Raw genomic sequence first — 12,705 nt, 5'->3', positions numbered from 1 at the left:
AGAGAGGGACTTTTGTGTTTTTAGGGTCCACCAAAAAGTCCTACTACACACTCAGGAGGGGAGGTGTATTCAGTTGGTTGCAATTTACAACCTCAGTGCCAGCTGCTGCTTAATCCCACTGACTGACCCTTTAAAACAAAATGTTTATAACCTGAAGAGTCAGGCTCAGCTCAATCAGTCTGAACTGCAGTGTGTGAGTTTTAGATGTTGTTTGTCAGCCTTAGCTGCAGTTGTTAACATATAGCATACTATATATTTATATATATACTCAGTTCTGTCTTGATTGTCGTGCGGCTTTCATAAATAAAAAATGAACTGGTACTGCAGTGGTTCCACCAACAGTAATTATCCCTGTATGTGAATCTAGCTGTATACTTAAACATGGACGTATGTTTCCTCCGTGTGCGTACTGTGATTTGTGACGTGCGTGTGCTCTCCTCTCCCTACAGATGGATGGAGGCCTGTCTGGACGAGGAGCTGCCTCCCACCACAGAGCTGGAGGAGGGCCTCAGGAACGGCGTCTATCTGGCCAAACTGGGCAACTTCTTCGCCCCGCGCACCGTCTCCCTCAAGAAGATCTACGACCGCGAGCAGACGCGTTACAAGGTGAAAACATGCATTCAGTATTTATACACCAGAGGAAGATGGAACTGTTTTTCCATTATTAATTTAACGCAGCATGCAACCTGCAAAGTAACTAGCAACTTAAGCCATCCAGAAAAAAGCAGTGCAGTTAAAAGTAGCAGAAAATATAAGAATGGTGGGTGTCGAGACCTTTTTAAAGGGATAGTTCATCCTAAAATTAAAATGCCTTAGACCTTTTCTGTAAATCCAGTGTGTGACTGTCCGTGTGTGTTTCCCTGCTTTGTGTTGTAGCATGAAGTTGTGAGCTGAGCTGGGCGTTTGTAGCTGCTGTCGTCAGTGTGAATGAGGCTGTGAGTTGAGACTGAACTACATGTTTGTTGTTCCTCTGTTTCAGGCCACAGGTCTCCATTTCAGACACACAGACAACGTCATCCAGTGGCTAAACGCCATGTCAGAGAAGGGACTGCCCAAGGTGAGCGCACACACACACACACACACACACACACACACACACACACAAACACACACCAGTGCTATCAGTCTCATATAAATGTACCTAAGATTGAGATTTGAGTGAGAGTAGTTAAAGGTGCGATGTGTAAGAAAACTGGTTGAAAACATTCAAGACTGCACTAAAATTATCCACTGAAAACAGTTTTTATATTGTGTTGCAGTGTTTAGCATGCTAACCAGCTAGCCCTGTAGCAACACATTAGCTTGAACATGACTGAATTATACAATATTTCATAAGCTTTTGGTCTTTTATTTTAATGCAGATATTGCTGTTCAGTTGCCAGCTCTAAACTCTTGGATGGTGGAGTTTGTCTCTGAAAATCAAACTTGTTTTTTTTAAGTGCATGAATATGTGTATTATGTATATTATAGATTTGCTAAAACAAAGTTGATTTTCACACTGTGATGAAATGAGCTGCAGCCAGGGGCTCGCTGGAGACGAGAAGGGGCCGTAGACTTGTAAACTGTTTTGTAGTTAGGACATTGAAATGGTCCTTTAAGTGACTTCTCCGTCTAAAAGAAATAAACAGAGGCCTATTATAGCAAGAGAGCTTTTCTGAGAACTTTCCACCATGTCAGCTCTGGGCAAACTCTGAATATTTGTCGCCATGATGGCATGAAAATATTGAGTATCAGCCCCAAAATCTCACCAGTTGGCAGCTGCAGCAGAAAACATAAGTCACTGCCTTCATGAGTTCCACTTCAGTTGCAGCGCTCAGACAATGCCAGGGCGTGTGAGTGCACATTTACATTGTGTAACCCCGTATTTGCGCTAATATCCTGATTCACTCCTGCACACATGCTGCTACACGCCGACACGCTGTCATGGACCTGCTGAAAGTGCTCTTGTTGACTCATTGTTCCCGCCTGTGTTTCAGATCTTCTACCCTGAAACCACAGACATATATGACAGAAAGAACATGCCACGCTGCATCTACTGTATACACGCACTCAGGTACTGTGTCTGGTTTTGTTTCTGTGTGTGTCTGTGTGAGTGTACGATCAGGCTGGAGCTGTGTGGCCCTGCAGCATGTCAGTCAAACACAATCAGACCACTGGTTACATTCCTCTGCTCATTTGTTTTACATTTTTAAAACACGGTATCGGGGTCAACAAACAGATATAATGCTTTTAAACGTTTGTTACAGAGGTTATAAAAATGAATTCCTCGTTTACTGGATTCTGAGCTTCAGCCTGTGGTCTGAGCATGTTTCACATCTCTGACATTTTTATGATGTGAGCGTTTTTCAGCGGTACGAGGTACGAAGCGGTCTGTTTTAATAGAGCATTCCAGCTCAGGTAGGATGGATGCAGAGACACGGTGTTAGTGTTTGTGTGTTTGTATGTGCCCACATACGTTCACACAAACAGGCTGTGACTCGCTCCAAGCACAAACCCAGTAACACCCAGACGCCACAGTAGAACGCTCATGAATTCTTGAAAACCACATGGCACAAACAACACGATCTGTCGTTGTTGTTGTGGTGGTAGGCTACTGTATCTCCACAGATTGATTCACAGGTTTTAATCTCTGCAGAACTGCAGCAGGTAGTTTATCTTGGACAGCTGTGGAGCGGCATGAGCACAGGTGCTTTCATAGCAGCTTATCAAGAAAAATGTATTTCACATCATTTATGGGATTCAGGTGAAGACGCGGTGTTTGACAAGAACCAGACCATCTTCTTCATGACCTTTTCTACATGTTGTCCATAAAACACATATACTGTCAACAATAAATATAACCACAGTTTAAGTTTAGTTTAATTTAGTTTAGTTTGCATCTAACTATTATTTTCATTGTCGATTAATCTGTCAGTTAACTCACGGGTGTACAGGTCTAAAGCCTTTCCTACTGGAAGTTCCAGTAAGCTCAGCTGCATTGTGGGTAATGCAGGCGCCTGGTTTTGAAAGCAGTCCACTGGTCTAGCATTACAGTCCTATAACACTGTTGGACTCATTGTGCACAGTTTAAAAACAAATGATCAAAATCGATACAGCAGAATCAAAGATATCAACTTTTTTATTCCACACATTCTTCTTACTGGCACCTACATTACCCACAATGCACCTTAACCACTGAGTGACATCACTGGTGGCTATCGTAGAGCCCGGTTTCCCTTTGATTAATTAGTTGTTTGGTCTATAAAATGTCACGAAATAGCGCAAGATGACGTCCTCAGATGTCTTGTTTTGTCCTCAACTCAATGACATTTAGTTTAATGTCACAGAAGAGGAAAGAAACCAGAAAATAATCACATTTAAGGAACTGGAGTCTGATAATTTAGACCTTTGTTCCTCAAAATATTGCTCAAACCAACTAACTGTCGATATAGTTGGTAATTTACAACTTTTTGGGGGGATTGGGGTTGTAATTAGTTTGTTCCTGTATAGTTCCTGTTCATGTGTAACCTCCTCTCTCATGTGTCTTTGACTTATTGAATCTCTGCCCTCTGTCACAGCCTGTACCTGTTCAAGCTGGGCCTGGCCCCTCAGATCCAGGACCTGTATGGAAAAGTAGATTTCACTGGTAAGAGTGTGAGCGTGAACACGAGTCTGCGCATCTGTTTTCCTCATTCTGTCCCTGTCAGCCCAGTTATGTCATCTTAAATCCAGAGTGTTACAGACGTCACCGTGCTGCCAGAGTTAACATGAAGTTTAGATGTGTGTGTCTACACCCTGAGAGGAGGAGCTTTGTTTTTCAGCTTTTTTTTTTTTATGGAGGAGCTGCTGGAAATGTGAAACTCATTAGTAACTGTGAGAGCTTTTCCTGTCAGTTCCCGCTCGGCTCCCAGAAATCTGATTATCACACATGAGCCAGGAACAGTCTGTCTCCGCCGACTCTCACTTCCCTCACCCAGCCCCCCATCTGCTCCCCTCTCCCCCTCTCGTCTTGTTTTTACACCTCCGTCCGTCCATTGATGTGTTCCTTCTGCTCTGTCTTCTCTCCCAGAGGAGGAGATCAACAACATGAAGAGTGAGCTGGAGAAGTATGGCATCCAGATGCCCGCCTTCAGCAAGATTGGCGGGATCCTGGCCAATGAGCTGTCTGTGGACGAAGCTGCATGTGAGAGGGGCTCGGATGTCGCGGGGAGGGGGCGGGCTCTGATCGCTGCTCGTTAAATACTGTAGTTTAGTCGACTCATGCTTTCGTAATGAAACGTTTGTTTATTTACACAGTTCCAATCATGGTGAGTCAGCAATCTTGTATATAGACATCAGCTTGCTTCAGCTCTATTATGTCTTTAGACTTTGATGATACATTTATTTTGGGGGGTTTTCCACCCTTGTCCTATTTGTTAAAAGCAGCAATTACCAGTGAAGCTGAGCGATTAACACTTTTATATCTTGTGTGCTTGATTCATACAAAACAAGACATCAGGACAAGAAGATAAAAGAGAACGAAAGATAAAAGATTGATGATCGATTGATATTAAACATCAGCTCTCAATAAAATAAGATAAAACATAAAGATCATGAAGCCGCCTGCTCACCATCTTCTCCTCCATCCTCAGTGCATGCTGCTGTGATCGCCATCAACGATGCCATCGACCACGGCATCCCAGAGGGCACGATGGCTGCCATGCAGAACCCCAACGCCATGCTGGTCAACCTGGATGCAAACGGCGCTCGTCAGTACCACGACACACTTTACCAGGCCAAAGGAGAGAAGGTGGCCAACTCGCGCAAACGGGTACGAAGTCTTAGCACCAAGGGATCACAGACGGTGCGCGATGGATGGTGTATACAGCTATCATACGGTGTCCTGGGGCATATTATCCTTAAGAGACCATAAAAGGCCCATATAATTACAAATAGTCCACTTTTTCATTAGTGTAATAATTGAACATACAGCCTGAAGCAGAAGAACATTTTGGCATCAGACAGGAAAATGCTGAGGCCACTCAAACCACTGAGGCGACAGAAATGACTCCAGTAAAGAACGGTGACAGGAGCAAAATCACTCCATCCTCTTATTACAGGTTCAGTGAGGGATACATGTAGGATGTGTTGGGTCACTGTGTGACTTGAAATATAAAAAGTATGTTTTGCCAACAGACAAAGCAAATAAATGACCAAAATGACCCAGAGAGAGAGTGAAAGTACCCTCTAGACAGAGGTTTTACTGTGGATTCCTGCAGGAGGGATGTGATGATAAGTGTTAAAGTCAGTTTTGTTCACTGTGTTTTTGTTGCTCTGCTCCAACAGCAAATGGAGAATGCTGATGCGGAGAGAGACATCTACGATGAGCTCCTCACCCAGGCTGAAATCCAGGGCAACGTCAACAAGGTCAATGGTGAGTCACGTGAACACACACACAGTTATTTACTGATGTGTTAATTCGTCTCGGTTTCCACGCTACAACAGCAGTTAAATGTCAACCTCCCTCCCGCAGTGAACAACGCCTTGAGTGCAGCTGAACAGGCGGTGCTGAACGGCGATGAGGATAAACTTTATGAGGCCCTGAAAGCCATGGGCGTTCAGAACCTGCAGCCCCAGAACAAAGGCTGGTACCTCAAACAGCTGCAGGCCGACCGAGAGAATAAAGAGCAGGTGAGGAACCAAGCTGTACGTACATGTCAGGAAAAAATGGAAAGGTCTTCATCTCCGAGTTCATCTCAACTTTCCTTCTTCTCTATCAGCTGTCTCCAGGAGAAGCACTGACGAAGGATGAGTTGCAGAGCGGCGTGGACGTGGCCAATGAGATTGCGGCAGGCTACCTAAAGAGTACGCACATAACACACACACACACATGTTAAGGGTCCCATGTTGTAGAAAGTGAGATTTCCGTGTCTGCTACAGAATAAAACTTAACATTCAATTCAAATTATAGCTTTTTGCCCTTAAATTAACAGTTTCCCTTATGGGAGTTCTGTATTGCAGTTAGCGTGACGCTAGCTGGAGCAGCACCGGCAGGTCACGCCAAGCGCTGTGCTAGAGGGAGATGTTTAGTGATACAACAAGATTAATATTACAAGCTTAACTCACAGCTGAGAAAATAATCAGTCATTTGAGACTGCTGAGCGTTCAGTCTTTTGTCTAGCAACACAGCGATCAGTGTGAGAGACCTCACCTAACCTCGATATTCATATTTTGTGGGACCTTTACCAGGTCACAATTTCTCAATTTCTCAGTTCCTTGTGATTCACCCGTGACGTTTAATGCTCTGTGTGTGTAGTGTTGAAGGCAGTGGAGCGCATCAACGCTGCCATCAGGGAGGGCGTCCCAGAGAAGACGGTGGAAGAGCTGATGAACCCTGACGCTCAGCTGCCTGAAGTGTACCCCAGTGCTGCGGACCTGTACCAGAGAGAACTGGTCAGCCTGCAGCAGCAAAGCCCGGAGGTACACACCACCAACACACACACACCAAGTACACAGAAATACATATGTAGAAGAACCCACACGATCATACGTGATCATGTGGCTTTTGAGGCTTAACTATAGAAGCAGCTGACCTGAAAGTGGAATCACCTCACCACACCGACATCTGTACAGTTAACTGTATATTACTGCAGGTGTCGTTTGGCATCTCGCCCTCGATGTTGCTGATGTTGTGTTTACCTGATGAGACTTTGAGACACGCTGAAATAAAAGCTTTTTTCCAAATGATAACATTCATATTAAATGCACCAGATGTTCGCTCTCCTCGTATTCTGATTATCACTAAATCATTCTTGATAGGCACAACAGAAGAGATTACAGAGATCACCGAGGCCCCGGCAACTTTTTTTTCTTTGTTTACTATTTAATGACGTCTGCTAGACTAAACACACGAGTCAGAGATGGAAGTTATTGTTAGTTGCAGTCCTACGGGGACATTACTGTAGGGGGATGGGCAATCTGATCCTGATCGTAGAGATATTTAACGTCTTCATACTTCTGTTTCTAAACTTCACATAACCCCTAATCGACTAGCAGATCTGCTGCATGAACAAACAGTAGAGTGGTGTTGCCAAGTAGATGGGTATCCTGATTGGACGGTCGACTTCACGTGGCTCTTCCTCGGGTGCAACAGGAGTTTTGAGGATCATGATTGTGATTAAATAGATTACGTCCACCCCTGTTATCAGTCAGTTGTTCTTGATTAAGCACAAACACCAAAGCTTCGCTGGTATCCTTTTAAAAGATGTGAAGATTTGCCAGATTTATATTATTATAGCTGTAGATTAAATATCTTTTGTTGGATCTGACAAAACAAGCACTTTTAAGATGTGACCCACGGCTCTAGAAGCTGTTGATGGGCTTCTTATCGACTAAACAGATGAGTCAATAATGTAAATAATTGTCAGCTGCTCAGCTTGTTATCAGTGTACCTGAAAGACGTACAGTACGTAACATTTCCAACCATTTTTAAAAGCGCACAGTCCTCATCAGTCAAAACTGCCACGTTCATCACGTTTCTTTCGACCCAGTTTGATGTCGGGCCGTGTTTCCTCTGATTTGACTATCGAATCACAAATCAAGACACCGTCAACATAATGTTCGCCGGCGGTCGTCTTGCAGTTTGACATATGAGGTCAATTTGTGGCCTGTTTGCTGCAGGGCTCGCTGTCCCACCCAGAGCTGCTTGTTGCCGTGGAGATGCTGTCAGCCGTGGTGCTGATGAACGAGGCGTTGGACGTCGGAGACCGAGCCGCCCTCTGGAAGCAGCTGTCCAGCTCCGTCACCGGCCTCAGTAATGTGGAGGATGAATATGCACAGAGGTGAGGACAAGTCACCCGGGGTCAGTGACACGACGCCTCAGTGATGTCTGAGGTTGTTGATGTGTGTAACGTACTGGTGTGTTCCTCAGGTACATGGATGAACTCATGCGTCTGAAGGCAGCAGCCAGAGAGGAGGGCAGCGACTACCTGACCTGGAACGACATTCAGGCCTGTATCGACCAAGTCAACCTGACTGTGCAGGAGGAGCACGAACGTAAGAGTCTGACGCCTGCGTCCATTTACAAAAAGTTTAAAAATGCTCACCAGATAAGCTAATAATAGGCTACTAGCTTGAGTGCTAACAGATGTGCTGCCCATTCATTTATAAAGCGCTTTTAAAAACAAGTTACAAAGCACCAACCAAGTCCAAGACCAAGTTGGTCGTCCTCTAATTATTTTTTTCTTCTTATAACGAGTGGAAACCTGCATTTAGGTTCATTACCTCCACCTAGTATGAAAAAACTGAAAGAAACAAATGATTTAAGAGGCGCTGGATTATTATCGTCATCACATGTATCATAAATATCAATATTTCATGTTTAAGTATCACAGATGTCATAGTACCGCTGTATTGTGATCATGGACTCAGAGTTTTAAATCATCCATCTGTATGTCTGCTCCTGTACTTGCAGGTATTGCCGCCATCGGACTGATCAACGAGGCCCTGGATGAGGGGGACCCCATGAAGACCCTGTCCATGCTTCAGAACGCCTCAGCCAAGCTCACAGACGTGGACCCGTCGGTGGCTCAGCACTACCATGACATACTGCTGGAGGCCCGCAGGGAGAAGGCTCATGTAAGACACACACACACACACACACATACACACACACACACACACACACACACACACACACACACACACACACACACACACATACCAGAGCTGCTGCATGGAGCTACATGTAGACAATAGATGTCCTGGTCTTTCCCTGTGTGGTTTGCTTTTTCATGTATATCTGGTACTCGGGGGAACATTATGCAAACACTTCATGCAAAGAGCATCTGGCTACAGCTACATCCAGTCTGCTGATGGGCTTTTCACTGCAGCTCACACAGTTGTCAGGCGGCCATACATAGCATGACCGGGCATATGATACATGTAAATGTGTTTTAAAGCAGCAATTTATAACAATTTTACAAACAATTACACTGTAAATGAATCTAATGAATGTAGTTTCTCACTGTAGTTGTTATAGAAGGTGCAGAAAGAGGCCGGTTTCCTGCTTAAACAAACTGTGAGGGGCCAAAAATGTGCAGCTGTTGGAGGTTCAATATTTGGTCTCATTCAGGCAGGAAGCTGCTGGATAAGAGCTCAGCTTTCTAAGTGGCTCGAACAACACTGGCACTTGGAGTATTTTTCCCAATTTAAGCATTTGGTATTGATTCTGAACATTCATGTGATAAGTCACTGTAACACAGACATACTGAAATAGATGTATCATTGTGATGTGTGGTCATTTAGCTCAATAGGATCTCAGCGTGATGGTGGTTGCGGATGGCTCCATGTGACTCAGACCTCTGAGCACCACATGACAACACCAGACTGCTGATGTCATAGTGTGATCATATTTTCCCCCCCTACTCACTTCCTGTCATATATCTGACATGTCTGTGTGTCCCTCCTCACTTTCTCCTGCTCCTCAGTTTTCTGATTTTTCTATTTTCACACGTGCATCCAGCGACGGGCGCACTTTGAACAGAAGCGCCGTCTCTCTCGAAAGCAGTTCATCAAAACTCTCTGACTCATTTGCCTTTTGTTATCGATGCTCGAGTGAGGCGGGCTGATGAATGTGGCTCTTGTCCACGTGTGTGTCTGTGCCGCACTATTTGCATCTGATGTGAAAGGAAGACGACCATGTTTGGGCTGTTTTCCAGTCGTGGGAGAAGCGAAGGCCGACGGAGGTGGTGGTGAGGTCAGACTGTAGGAGCGGGGTTTTTTGTTTTTACGTCAGAGCACAAAGGTGAAGAGGAGGTGAAAATTCCTAATAAATGTATAAGGCGGGTGTTCGCGACAGATTTCATTAGAACAACGTCTGTAAATAGAGCAGCCCCTCGGTGTATCCATTTCAGTCCTGAGCCTGTTTTTATTCTGTGTAAATACAGATAAAGGAAGTCTCTTATCACGGCTGGACAATGCTCTGCCGCTGCCCACACTGTTTCAAATGTCAACAGGCATCAGTTACATCTAAGCCCCTTGAATACATCATGTGGGAACCTGTCACACTTTCACAACAGGACCCAGAAAAAAATAAGGAGAGAGGAAAAAAGCTAAACTATTTTCCTGTCGATTTCACAGCAAAGGAAATAACAGGCCGGGCCTCAGTCACTCGCTTCCATAAAAGGGCAGAAAGCTGACCACTGTATTAAATGAGCCAGCCCCATGGGCACACACACACACACAAACACACACACACACACACACACCGTCCTCTGGTTGTTGATTGGTGAATGTGCCCATTTGAGATGATGAGAGAGCAGTGTGAGCTTCCTGTTGGGTTTCGAAGGGGCCAGCGCTGATGAGACGTCCCCCGCTGAGTTGGAGGAAGACCAGCAGATGCAGCCAGACTGTCACAGGGTGTGTGTCCAGGTGACCTGAGGTCAGGGGAGTTCGCAGAAGAGGGAACAACAAAGCTTTGTTTTTTTCGCCTGAGGTTCAATTTGCGAGACTTGGCTTCTTGGTGTCGCCTCATTAACTCTGCAGTATTAGAGCAGTTAGTCAGAAAGACAGTCAGGCAGAAGTTGGCTTTGACTGTGGGCTGAGGGCCGTGCCTAGATAAACAGCAGGAAGTCCTGCCCAGACTCTACTGACTAACAAGCTCAATATAGTCCACTACAGTTTGCCTCTTCAGATGGTTATCGCTTCACTTTGTAACTCCGACAATCACAACAGGGACCGTGAAAGTTTCAGTCTATTCATGTGGGCTGCAACTAATGAGAATGTTGATCAGTTGATTAATTGTTTGGTCTGTAAATGTCGATCCGTGTTTCCCAAAGCCGGAGATGACGTCCTTCAAATGTGAAGACATGATGCATGATGTTTTACTGTGATATCACATCTACAATCTAGAGCCAGACTTCAAGTCCTCCGCTGCCTTCTCCATAATCTGTTGTCCACATCTTTATAGCATACACTTCTAACAACCCCACTTCAACAAGTAAACATTGTTTTAGTGCCGTACCAGCAGACTACAGAGCTGCATCTTCCCTCAGACTGTGAGACTCCTCAGCCACTGATGGTGTCGTTGGCTCGTGTCATAACCAGAAACACTCGTTAACTGTGTACGTTAACTAGGTAGTCAATAGTTGACTAATCATTGCAGCTCTACTTTGTTCTGTATGTTTTAAAGTTTCCCACACTTATGTGCCTGAAGACACGAATGAGCTCATAGTTTCTAAGGAAGTTTAGAAAAAGAAAAGAAGAAAAAAAAAAGGTGTTGTGCAGAAGAAAAGTTTATAAAGATGAATTATTGCCCAACCCCCTCAGCTTTCACTTCCTCTATTTCCATGATGTGCCTGTAACGTTTGACGAGCTGCACCCTCCTCCAGCCCACTCTGGCACCACACCCTGTCTAGCGCCTCCTGCCAGCTGCAGTGACTCATCACCCACAAATAGCAATTAGAGCGCCATGTGTAAAACGTACAAACAGTAATCAGCGCTCGCACAGGTACGGCTCTGTTTACTATAAAGACGGAGCTCATTTGAGCGCTGCTGCATGCTGCTGCAGATGTTGGCTGACAGCCTCCTCCCCGCAACATGCATAAGAAATCTTCAAGATCAGGTATCAGTGTTACCCGCCCACCTCTTTCACACACACCTCCTCTGTCTACCCTGAAGCACTACATGAAGGGGCGGGACATAGGGAGGAGGAGGAGGAGGAGGAGGAGGAGGTGAAACCAAATGAGCCGCCTGTTTTACCCGGGCTCTAGAAAGCAGCAGCACAACACTTTTATACATAGACAGTGTGCGCCATCTGGATGTAGTTGTGTGTAACTACAGCTCAGGATGATATAGGGTTTGATTCAGTACTGAGGTCTTGGTGGTGAGCAAATGGGATCAAGCGACATAAAACAAATCCACACTTCTAGAAACACATCTGTTGGTGACGGTTCTTAAGTTTTGAGGACGTTTTGTGGTGTTTTCCTGTTCCACTGGACCAGAAGCAGCTGGTGTGACAGCACGTCTGTGTATGACTACAGGAGCATTTAATTGTAGGGTTAATAAATTCTGGGAATATTCAAGGTGGAAGCTTTCCATGGGAATTAAAGGGCAACTAATTTGACACATTACGACTGCATATGTGGGGGAAAAAAGTAGTTTAAAGCCTTCTGTGGCTCCAGAGGACGCTGCATGTAATCTGATAGATTTTCTCCAGGGATGTCACTCAGTGGAAGTTGCATTGTGGGGAATGTAAGCACCAGGTTTCAAGAAGAAGTCCACTGGTCTAAAACCAACGATCAAAATCGATACAGCAGAACCAGATATCACCTTTTTTATTCCACACATTCTTCTTCCTTTTCTAAACAAACATCCAGCCCATCATGTACATTTTGACACAGATGGAGATTTTTCTGGCGTTGAGAAAGAGTTCATTTTAGAGTTTATTCAGGTCTTTTTGGAGTTTTATTTTTGAACAAACTTCGGTGTGAAGAAGAAACACAGTCCACGATCAGTCTGAGCACAGATGGCGTGAACTGTTAGTCTCTGAACATATTTTCTCGTGTCCTTCCAGGAGACCCAGGACCCGTCTGCTGTGCTGTGGCTGGATGAGATCCAGGATGCCATTCTGAGGGCTAACCAGGACACAAAGGAGGCCCTACAGTGTAAGAGCACACACTCACACTCATCCCATTTCAACTATTTTATCTAAATGCTGCAGAACATTTGCTACCAGCCCTTCTAGCT

At 44.9% G+C, this 12,705-nt stretch overlaps 1 protein-coding gene across 1 annotated transcript in view; it reads left to right on the top strand.

Annotated features, from left to right (window-relative positions):
- Window positions 1–12,705, top strand: part of iqgap1 (IQ motif containing GTPase activating protein 1) — a 45,373-nt gene that overhangs the window by 20,411 nt on the left and 12,257 nt on the right. The window contains exons 3-16 of the mRNA XM_084359696.1: window positions 450–606; window positions 980–1,057; window positions 1,977–2,053; window positions 3,558–3,625; window positions 4,049–4,162; window positions 4,611–4,789; window positions 5,305–5,392; window positions 5,492–5,649; window positions 5,739–5,823; window positions 6,275–6,438; window positions 7,639–7,799; window positions 7,889–8,013; window positions 8,432–8,595; window positions 12,533–12,623. Of these exons, the coding sequence (XP_084215822.1) occupies window positions 450–606; window positions 980–1,057; window positions 1,977–2,053; window positions 3,558–3,625; window positions 4,049–4,162; window positions 4,611–4,789; window positions 5,305–5,392; window positions 5,492–5,649; window positions 5,739–5,823; window positions 6,275–6,438; window positions 7,639–7,799; window positions 7,889–8,013; window positions 8,432–8,595; window positions 12,533–12,623 (1,709 nt within the window). The remainder of the gene's footprint in view (window positions 1–449; window positions 607–979; window positions 1,058–1,976; window positions 2,054–3,557; window positions 3,626–4,048; window positions 4,163–4,610; window positions 4,790–5,304; window positions 5,393–5,491; window positions 5,650–5,738; window positions 5,824–6,274; window positions 6,439–7,638; window positions 7,800–7,888; window positions 8,014–8,431; window positions 8,596–12,532; window positions 12,624–12,705) is intronic.

This window comes from Pagrus pagrus (genome assembly GCF_965226575.1).
Source record: "Pagrus pagrus genome assembly, chromosome: 1".
NCBI lineage: Eukaryota > Metazoa > Chordata > Actinopteri > Spariformes > Sparidae > Pagrus > Pagrus pagrus.
The sequence above is the reverse complement of the archived record's forward strand: the minus strand, read 5'-3'. Positions and strand labels throughout refer to the sequence as shown.